Raw genomic sequence first — 9,781 nt, forward strand, 5'->3', positions numbered from 1 at the left:
TTTGAGCAACTTGATTTCTGACAGTTTCGAAAAAATGCACTCTGTTTTTTCGAAACGCAACCGTTTTAGCTCTGATACCACTTGTTGGGACTTTGAGACACCAGAAATCAATCACACACAATAACACAAGAATATTTACGTGGTTCGGCAATTGCCTACGTCCACGAAGAGCTATCCACTATAGAATTTTTCCGGAGGGAGTTTACACACTTACACCTCACTTACACACTATATCACTCTCACTTCTCACAATCTCTCAGATTACACACACTGTAATCACTTGTCTTCTTTTCTTGTCTATCTTCAACCCCTCATCCTCACCTCAATTTATACACAATTGAGGGAGGAGCTCATTGGTTGCCACCAACCCCTTCCATTAGCTAATGGGGTGGGTGAAGTGGAAGAGTGGGAGAGCCACTATCCATAGTGCTTGCTCCATTTGAATGGGCAGTGGAACACTAACACCTTGCTCTGCCATGATCTCTTGTGCATCTTCAATTACAACACAGCCACCAAACACAAGATTTGAGCACAAGAAGATGAAAATAACTATAAACACATATTTGGTGACTAAGATATAAATCCAATAAAACAAAAAAAAAAAATTTACCTTTCTTAGATTTTGTGGGTTTGAAGAATGTTTTAAACAAGTTGCTTGATTTAGGCATTGTTTAAGAGAGGAATGAATATAGGTTTAATGGCAAAGTTCAGATGGAGAGAGAGAGAGAGAGAGAGAGAGAGAGAGAGAGAACAAGATTTAGATAAAGTAGAAGAAAAATAGAGGGAGTGTGTCTGCTTTTTTAACTTTATATAGTCTTGATAATTAGACCCAGTCTTGTAAGAATCGTACTATACGAAATGGATACCGTAGTTAAATAGCACCATTTTATATTATATGATGTGAGATTATTGGTTCAAAGCTTAACGCACTTTGCTCTGTGTGGTTCACTTCATGGTTTTAAATATCGGACCGGACCGGTCGGTTCAACCAGTTGAACCGCCGATCGGTTGAGGTTCCGGTTCGGGTACACCCACTGAACTGGTCATAGTGAAAAACCGGTCTATTTTGAGAGAATTAGAAAAATCGGCGGTCGGACCGCCAAACTGGTTCCGGTTCACTGGGTTGATAAAACAATTTTTTTATATATATTTTTCTTTTTTTATTCTTTCTTTCTTTTCTTTTTATATATATCTATATAATAAGAGAGAAGGCTTTTTAAAAATGTATAAAATGTGTGTGAGATATATTTTGATTCAATGGCCAATATCAATCCTGATATATATCAATGGCTCAGATCTATATAGTTCCCGCCCAAACATTTCTCTCCCTCAGCCTTTCACCTACCCACGTTTCCTCCCCATTCCCTCTTCATGTCTCTCCCTCTCTGTTCTCACCTACTCTCTGCCCCATTCCTTCTTTATCTCTCTCTCCCTGTCTGTTCTTCTTCTTTCCTACCTTCCTTCTTCCGCTGCTCTCCAGTCTTCTGCCTCTCGAACTCGACTCTGCTCTCCAGTCTCGCAAGGTAAGATTTCTGCCTCCCCCTTCTCTCTCTGTCTGTGTCTGCCTCTCCAGTCCTCGAACTCGCATTTTAGGCTATTTGATTATAAGATTGATTGTTGTTTTAATATTGATTTTGATTTTGTAATTAAATAGCCCAAAATGCTGTGATTTAGAATTTTTTACACTACATTTGATTTTGACTTATTAGCATAGTTGAAGAGTGGACGGTGGTTGATTTTAATTTTATAATTAGGTTACCAAATATTTTGCGGAGTTGTTTGGTGGATCTGATTGTGGAGGGAAGAGTGGACGTTTTGGGGAAAATGGGTCGAAGAATTCGAATGGAAATCAGACGATTCGGAAAGCGGCTCCAGTGGAAAACAAGTTGGTGTGTAGTTTGGAGGAGCTTTACAAGGGTTCTCGAAAGAATGTTAAGACTTTGAGAATTGTTCATGATGATTCTGGGTATGCAATTCTACACCTTTACATATAATTAAGATTCTGGGTATGCAAGTTGGTGTTTAAATTTCTTGATTTGAGAAAGAATTTAGATGTTATGATTGATTGTTTGGAGTTACGAATTCTCTGTTGGCTTGAATGTAATAACCCACGTTCATGTCTTAGTCATGTTCATGTACATTGCGTGATTTTGTCTTGTTAAGCTTGCATTTGCAGACTTTGACTTGTTTTGCCTAAGTAAAGGTGCCTGTCTTGTTTTGTGCTTATGAGATTTGCCTAAGTGTTGTGTGCATGTTTTGTTCCTTCCTTGCTATGTTAAGCCTAGGTCATGTTAAGCCTAGGTCATGCCAAGCCTAGGTCATGCCAAGCCTAGGTCATGTTAAGCCTAGGTCATGCCAAGCCTAGGTCATGTTAAGCCTAGGTCATGTTAAGCCTAGGTCATGCCAAGCCTAGGTCATGTTAAGCCTAGGTCATGTTAAGCCTAGGTCATGTTAAGCCTAGGTCATGCCAAGCCTAGGTCATGTTAAGCCTAGGTCATGCCAAGCCTAGGTCATGTCAAGCCTAGGTCATGTCAAGCCTAGGTCATGTCAAGCCTAGGTCATGTCAAGCCTAGGTCATGCCAAGCCTAGGTCATGCCAAGCCTAGGTCATGCCAAGCCTAGGTCATGCCAAGCCTAGGTCATGTTAAGCCTAGGTCATGCCAAGCCGAGGTCATCTTAAGCCTAGGTCACACCTTTGAACCTCTTACACCTTGGACCATCTTGGAACCGCTTTTGTGACCTCCACCATCACCTAGGCATATTGGCCGAGATGTTACCACCTAGGCATCCGAGATCCTTAATCCTTGCACCTAGTGATCTTGTTCTGGGACTGGAATGACCTAGACCGAGGTGTGGCACATCTAGGCCGAGGTGTGGCACAGCTTAGTCAAGTGTTGTCCTTCCTAGCCGAGGTCATTGTCACCCTAGTTGCCGAAGTCTTGTGGTTAGCCGATGTCACCCCTTGCCGGAGTGCCATTCCGAGTAGTTTGCTAGATACGCCTTGTCAGGGCCTTGTCTTGTCAATCTATCACCTTTTTGAAGAGAACCAACCAACCGTTGCCACGTGTCCGAGCTGAGAGTTAAGTCAGCCGGCAGAGAGAGAAACCCCTTATTTGTTGTATCTTGTTTTGAAGAGTAGAGAGAGAAGCTCTAGAAGAGGGAGAAGAGTTCTTGAGAGAGAGTGGATTTCCAAGCTTGATTCTTTGAGATCGAACCGTTAGATCCGTGTTCTAAGGTTAGATTCTTGATCCGCTCTTGTTGTTCTATATGTTTATGATATTGCATTGCATGATTGAATATGATTTGTAAGCCATGCATTGCTTTGAAGTTCGGTTTTAGAAAGAGAAAATGGTTTTCATGTGTTCTTCAAGAAAAGTCATGTTTTGATCCGAAAGCTCATGCCAAGATCCATGTTTTTGTGTTTGTTTCCACATGATTTTCAAGTATGGGTACCCAGGTCCATGTTTTCGAACTCATGTCATGAAATCCCAGATCTTGTAATAACAAGTTATGATTTTAGCATTCATGTTCTTCATGTTCTTCATGTTCTTCAAGGAGGAAACCCAGATTTCCAGGCTTCATTTCCCTAAGTGTGATCACCGAGACCACTCTTGCCTAGATCACACACCTTGGTCTACCTTGCATGATCACTTGCACGTTAGTTTATCTTGCATGCACACCTAGGCTAACCGCTGCACACCTAGGCCGACCATGGTACACCCATGCCGGCACCTTGTAACACCTCGGCAGACAGCTGCATACTGAAGCCTAGGTAACCACACCTCGACCAAGAGGTGTGGGACCTCGGCCAAGACCTCCTGAGTTCACCCAGCTAGGTCGTTTTAGCCTAGATCATCTCTGTGCATCCATTCCAGGACCTGGTTGGTACCCAGCATGTTTTCCCTAGATGTTTTCAGCATGTTTTCCCTAGATGTTTTCAGCATGTTTTCCCTAGATGTTTTCAGCATGTTTTCCCTAGATGATTTCCAGTATGTTTTCCCTAGATGTTTTCAGCATGTTTTCCCTAGATGTTTTCCAGCATGTTTTCCCTAGATGATTTCCAGCATGTTTTCCCTAGATGTTTTCAGCATGTTTTCCCTAGATGATTTCCAGCATGTTTTCCCTAGATGTTTTCAGCATGTTTTCCCTAGATCATTTGCATTCATGTGAAGCTTGTTTTAAGAGTGCGTTCAATAGACTTTGCCACGTGTTTGTAGGACTTGGACCTTTGCCTTGATCCCGACGTCCCAAGAACTAAGTGAGTGGTATTTTTAATAAAGTTATGTTATAACGTTTTGATAAGCTTTGCCTTGTTTTGATAAAAGTATTTGTTAAGCATGAATGATATCCCTATTATATATATCAAGTATAAGCTTTGTTTTAATGTCAATCTTTGAAAGTCCGTACGTGCCAGGGGACTTTAAGCATTAGTGGCACAAGTCCGTACGTGCTAGGGGACTTTAAGCATTAGTAGCACACATGTGAAGTCCGTACGTGCCAGGGGACTTTAAGCATTAGTGGCACAAGTCCGTATGTGCTAGGGGACTTTAAGCATTAGTAGCACACATGTGAAGTCCGTACGTGCCAGGGGACTTTAAGCATTAGTGGCACAAGTCCGTATGTGCTAGGGGACTTTAAGCATTAGTAGCACACATGTTAAGCAAGCAAGTTTTGAAGGACCAAGGTTATGCCGAGGTTATGTTATAAGTTTTGACGCATGTTAAGTATGTAAGTTTTGCAAGATTAAGTTTGATGAACAAGATTTATCTCATGTTTTGTACAAGCTATGATAGGTATGGTTTTGACAAGATATATTATGTATTGTTTTGAAAGACCTCGGGAATCATTCATGTAACCCCTTTATTACTTGTACCATTCACTGAGTATCCAAGCTCACCCTCCCTATGTATATATGTAGGTAACAAGCAAGAAGTCGGCTACGCCGAGATGTGTGTTTTGCAAGATGTTTTGGATGCATGTTATGTCGGCAATGTTTATGTCGACAATCCGAAGATTATATTTCTTAACTTGCATTTCATGTATTTTGTTTATGTCGGCTTGTGAAAGCCCTTTGTAAGATGTAATATGTATTTTTGTACTTGGCTTTAATTGTGTTCAAGTTGTAAAGCTCTGTAAAGATGTATGCCATTCCATTTGACTTATGCACTGCTCTTATGGACCACTTGTATTTTAGATTATTGCTTCCGCACTTGTGAGCCCCCTATATCTATACTCTGATTGTGTGTGAATTTTGAAAGTTGGCCTTCGGTAATTACGGATTACTGGCCATCACGGCACCAAACTACTAGGGGCGGTTTGGGGTCGTGACAGAATTTCCAAGAATTTGCACGAAACGCATTGCCTCTTGCTTTATTTTAGGCTCTCTTTTCATTTTTCTGGATTATCGTAGATGAAATCCATAAAAAAATTGATTTTTTTTTTAATTGTTTTTGTTTCCTTTGGAATTCAAAATTTTGAATTCAAAAAATTTGTCTAAGATTGTATTTCAAGGATTGATTTTTTTTCCCTTCTTCCTTTTTTGGGTTTCTTTTTCTTTCAAGAACCAGTTTTCGCAAATGCATAGCATTCCTTTTTTTTCCAGATCACAAAACAGCTTACAAAAAAACAGGACTGAAAATTTCTTTGACTCTGTTCTAGAATCTGTTTTAGGAAAATTGAGTTTTAAAGAATCTGTTATCTGTTTTTTTGTTTTCCATTAAAGGGTTGATTTATATAGTTTGAGACTTGATTAAAGCCCACAAAAGGCTAGCCTATTTGGCATGGTCTTGAAAGCAGGGCAAAAGGCTTAAAATTTTGGTATTGTTCAATCTTTGGTGGTCAAGAATTACTCGGGAAAGACTATGGTGCATGCCCTTCAAAAAGTGTGGACCGTTTGCACCTTATAATTAAAGAAAAAATTGGTGGTCAAAAATTTTGGTATTGTTCAATCTTTGGTGGTCAAGAATAACTCGCTCCGTGCTATCCCGGAGACGAAGAATGTGGATTTGATCTCGAAGAATGCCCAATTTGCTTTTTGGTTTGTGTTTCAATTCTCAAGCTATCAAATTATTTGCATTTGGCCCAATTTTCTGTCTGTGTTTCAATTCTGAAGTTGTCATTTTGTTTCATTTTCAAATTATTTGCATTTGGGTTCTGTTTAGTTTATAGCAAATTGAGTAATCAAATTTTCTTTTTTGGTTTGTGTTTCAATTCTGAAGTTGTCATTTTGTTTGCTTTTTCAAATTATTTTCATTTGGGTTCTGTTTAGTTTATAGCAAATTGAGTAAAGCAAAAGGAAATTTGCGGAAAGGAAAGTAAAGTTCATTGGCTTGATGAGGCTAAATTACTGCACGTTACATGGGTTGGGTTCATTTGGAGTGAAAACAAGAAAAAAAAAAGTATTAAGTTTTTAAAATTTCATTCGTGGTAGGTAATTGTTCAATGCATGACTGAAGTATGTGAGGTTCTAATTATATGTTTCAGTTCAAGGGGCTGATTTATCTAACCAACTACGAACTGAAACTATAGCAACCCTAAGTTTGCAATCTAATTTTGCATTTGGTTTTATTCTTGCTACTATTGAAGTTTCTAATTGTATACTTTTTTCTGTGTGGTTTGAAAACTTTCAGTATTATCCAAGTCTCAATCGCTCAAGATGTTGCACGAAAGGCATTTGTATAGGTTCTTATTATTTATAACATTTGTCATTAATTATTGTAATTTTAATTTGGATACTTCTTTTTTTTTTTTTAATTTTTTTGTTTTCTCTTTGCAGTAGAGTGTTTTCTGCAGATGAAGACCCCGAATTCGACTCGGCCTACTTAGTATCCTTGAGTCTATGATGTATGAACTATGTTTCTACATTTTTGGGTGATAATTTCAGCTACTATGTTTTAGAGAATCTCCGATTCTTTCTTCCAAATTCATGTTCTATACTTGCATTCTTTAACCATATGAGGTGTCCATTCTGTAAAACCATGAACTATGCGGTGGAGTATCGTGGGGTGAAAACAAAGGAGGAAAAGGGGATCGAGCAAATTGTAAGATTTTTTTTACCATAGTATCCTTTATTTAATTCTATTATTAAAGGGAATTTTTGAATATGTTCAGAATAGCAAATTTTCATTATGTGTGCTCTAATAGGAAGAACAAAGGGTTATAGAAGCAAAAATTAGGATACGGCAACAGGAACTTTAGGATAAAGAACTGAGAATGCTGACAAGGCAAGAAATAAGTTCTTCAAGCAAATCAATGTTACCAGGAGAGGTTGGATATAGCACAGGGGAAGGTATTTTCATTGTCTGGGTTCAGTGCTATCTATATTCTTTGCTTTGGTTATTGTATATGTTAGGTTTTATTTCTTGGCAATCCCGTTTGACAAAACTCCTTTGAGTTGTAATTTTATTCGCATTTTTATTTCAGTGAGACTATGAGTGTTTAGATGCGAATCCAACCCGAATTGTGCTTTTCAGAGAAGTTTGTGATGATAAAGCTTTCAAGATTGCCACTTCGCTGATTATGACGGGGATCGAGCTGCCCGGTCAGCTCGCGGGGGTCCAGGGGGCAGCGCCCCTTGGCGGGTCCGGGGCAGCGCCACGGCGGGGTCGAGGGGCAGCGCCCCCGAAGCAAAATGCAAAAATGCATTCAAAGTTGCCTGTCCGATCATGTTATATTTTTCCAGTTTTTCCATTTTTTGGCCTTTCCGCTCGAGCGGGGCATCGGGCGCTCGAGCGTGGATTGGAAGCTCTCAGCATCTCTGCAGTCGCCTGTAAAAATACTGGAAGGTGTGATTTTACGCTCGAGCGGATGCTCCTACGCTCGAGCGCATCTCAGTTTATTCGCACGCAGTTTTTGGTCAGTCCGCTCGAGCGGGCTATGTTGAGCTCGAGCGGAGATCGCGGGACAGATTCTATAAATTCGCGTGTTGGGTCAGTTTTTCAGTATAACTTCTCCAGATCTTCTTTTTGGTTTCTAGGGTTTATATCTGGGGATACTTTGGGAGTTTTTCTTTGATGTTTTTATTGAGTTTTCAACTCATGATCTAAAGAGAGTACATCAAAGGTTTGTTTGCTATACACAAAAGAGAGAGTTATTCTTCAGTTGTGGATTCTGAAGAATTCGAGCCTGAAGCTCTGGTGGAATCCGGAGTGGCTCATCAGAAAGACAATTCCGTGGTGAAGATGGGGTTGGAAGAGGCACATAAAGGTTGGTTCAATTAGGCGTTGTGGATTCGCTAGGTAATTGAGAGTATACCTGTGTAATTCCTTTAATTCTTCTTAGTGGATTGTTCTTGTGGCTGTTGCCCGTGGTTTTTTGATCACAGTTGGAGGTGTCCAATTGTGGTTTTTTCCACGTTAAAATCGTTGTGTCTCTTTGTCTTGATTGTTTGATTGTTTGATTGGGATTGTTATATTCTGCTTAAAATTGATACATAATCACAAATCAACATCTAGGGGATTTCTAGATTTTTCAGTATACCTTATTTTTTTCCTTCTAATATTTTATGTTGTGCATTACTTTTATTTTTCCTGCAGTGGACGAGGAAATTGTTTCTTCTCAAATACCACTAAGACAATCTCTACGGCCTTGGCAGAACAGGTATTTATATATTTAATGTAGTTTTTTTTATTGTTCCTTCCGTCTCCCCCCCCCCCCAATTATATATCTGATGCTGCTCAAGATGTCTGAATTGTGCCTCTTCTATTTCACTTTTTATATGGCATGAAATTTCTTTTTGTGATTGTTATTTCCCGTTTAAGTTTCTACTGAACATCCTTTATGTCTTTATGATGTCATTTTTTAATTCACATAATGACATTGTCTTATTTGTGGTTAGCCAAAATATATTTTAGTTAACATTGGTGTTTTTGGATGTCACTGTACATATTACACATTTTACTCAGAATATATGAATGGGATGATATTGATCATTTGTAGAGGATCAAAATTACGAATTTTATTCTCATTAGCCTCATTTCAAAAGCAGCAGTCAATGTGTCTTGGAAAGCTAATCTTTATTCTCAAAATTTAATGAATAAGTAAATTTCTGGTTACAAAATTCTTGATGGTTTACATTTTTCAATTATAAAATCCAAGTAACATCTAACATACTCTCAAAATTGTTGATTAGTTGAGAAGAAAATTTTATAGTACATCATATGCCAAATTATGATTTTGTGGCATGTAGTATCAATGTGAAATTAATTATGATTTTGTGGCATGTAGTATCAATGTGAAATTAAGGGAATAACACACTCTTCATGAAAGTATATATGTGTGTATAGTATCAATGTGAAATTAAGGAGTATAGTATTCTATGCTGTCTTCATGAAAAAAAAATGTATTCAACCTACAAGTATTTAACTTAACCCAAGTATTTAACATAATTAAATGAAAATTTTGAAAGACTTGGCATTTTAACATTTATGTGTAATATTTCAAGAGTTTTTTTTTTTTTGGCACCTTTTTAAGGGAGTATAGTATTCTATGTTATATTTCAAAAAATTCTACACAATGTATATATGTGTGTATTACTTTAGTTGTCTTCATGAAAAAAAAAAAAAAATTGTATTAAACCTACAAGTATTTAACTTAACCCAAGTATTTAACATAATCCGTTTTTCTTTGAATCAACTTTACAAAGTATTTAAATTAACCCAAAAAAATGTATTTAACATTTTGTTATAAAAAAAAAATTAAAAAAAAATTGTACCATTCAAATATAGTATATTTGTTGTGTGATTCTAAAAAGAAAGGGACTGTTTTTTTCATTTATTTATTTA

The 9,781-nt window shown here is 37.9% G+C and overlaps 1 protein-coding gene across 4 annotated transcripts; it reads left to right on the forward strand.

Annotated features, from left to right (window-relative positions):
- The first annotated feature begins 1,179 nt into the window (after nucleotides 1-1,179).
- Nucleotides 1,180-8,926, forward strand: LOC114312740 (uncharacterized). Of its 4 annotated transcripts, none has more exons than XM_082877872.1 (7): nucleotides 1,180-1,523; nucleotides 1,755-1,966; nucleotides 6,629-6,680; nucleotides 6,778-6,823; nucleotides 6,958-7,039; nucleotides 7,143-7,287; nucleotides 8,534-8,926. In XM_082877872.1, the coding sequence occupies exons 1-3, from the start codon at nucleotides 1,287-1,289 to the stop codon at nucleotides 6,678-6,680; spliced, it is 501 nt and encodes a 166-aa protein (XP_082733998.1). In that variant the 5' UTR covers nucleotides 1,180-1,286; the 3' UTR covers nucleotides 6,778-6,823; nucleotides 6,958-7,039; nucleotides 7,143-7,287; nucleotides 8,534-8,926. The 4 variants fall into 4 exon arrangements, 3 of the variants coding, with proteins under 3 accessions (XP_082733998.1, XP_082733996.1, XP_082733997.1); XM_082877870.1 differs by having other exon boundaries at nucleotides 6,629-6,674; XM_082877871.1 differs by lacking the exon at nucleotides 6,629-6,680.
- The last annotated feature ends 855 nt before the right edge of the window (nucleotides 8,927-9,781 follow it).

Source organism: Camellia sinensis, chromosome 7 (assembly GCF_055761805.1).
Source record: "Camellia sinensis isolate YWXY chromosome 7, ASM5576180v1, whole genome shotgun sequence".
Lineage (NCBI taxonomy): Eukaryota > Viridiplantae > Streptophyta > Magnoliopsida > Ericales > Theaceae > Camellia > Camellia sinensis.

What these genes read in the sequence shown, in the direction of transcription:
- LOC114312740 (XM_082877870.1), top strand. Translation starts at nt 1,287, where the DNA reads ATGGCTCAGATCTATATAGTTCCCGCCCAAACATTTCTCTCCCTCAGC. An exon ending in CTGCTCTCCAGTCTCGCAAG is followed by an intron (nt 1,524 to 1,754) that starts GTAAGATTTCTG and finishes TTTTATAATTAG; the next exon opens with GTTACCAAATATTTTGCGGA. An exon ending in ATTGTTCATGATGATTCTGG is followed by an intron (nt 1,967 to 6,628) that starts GTATGCAATTCT and finishes GAAAACTTTCAG; the next exon opens with TATTATCCAAGTCTCAATCG.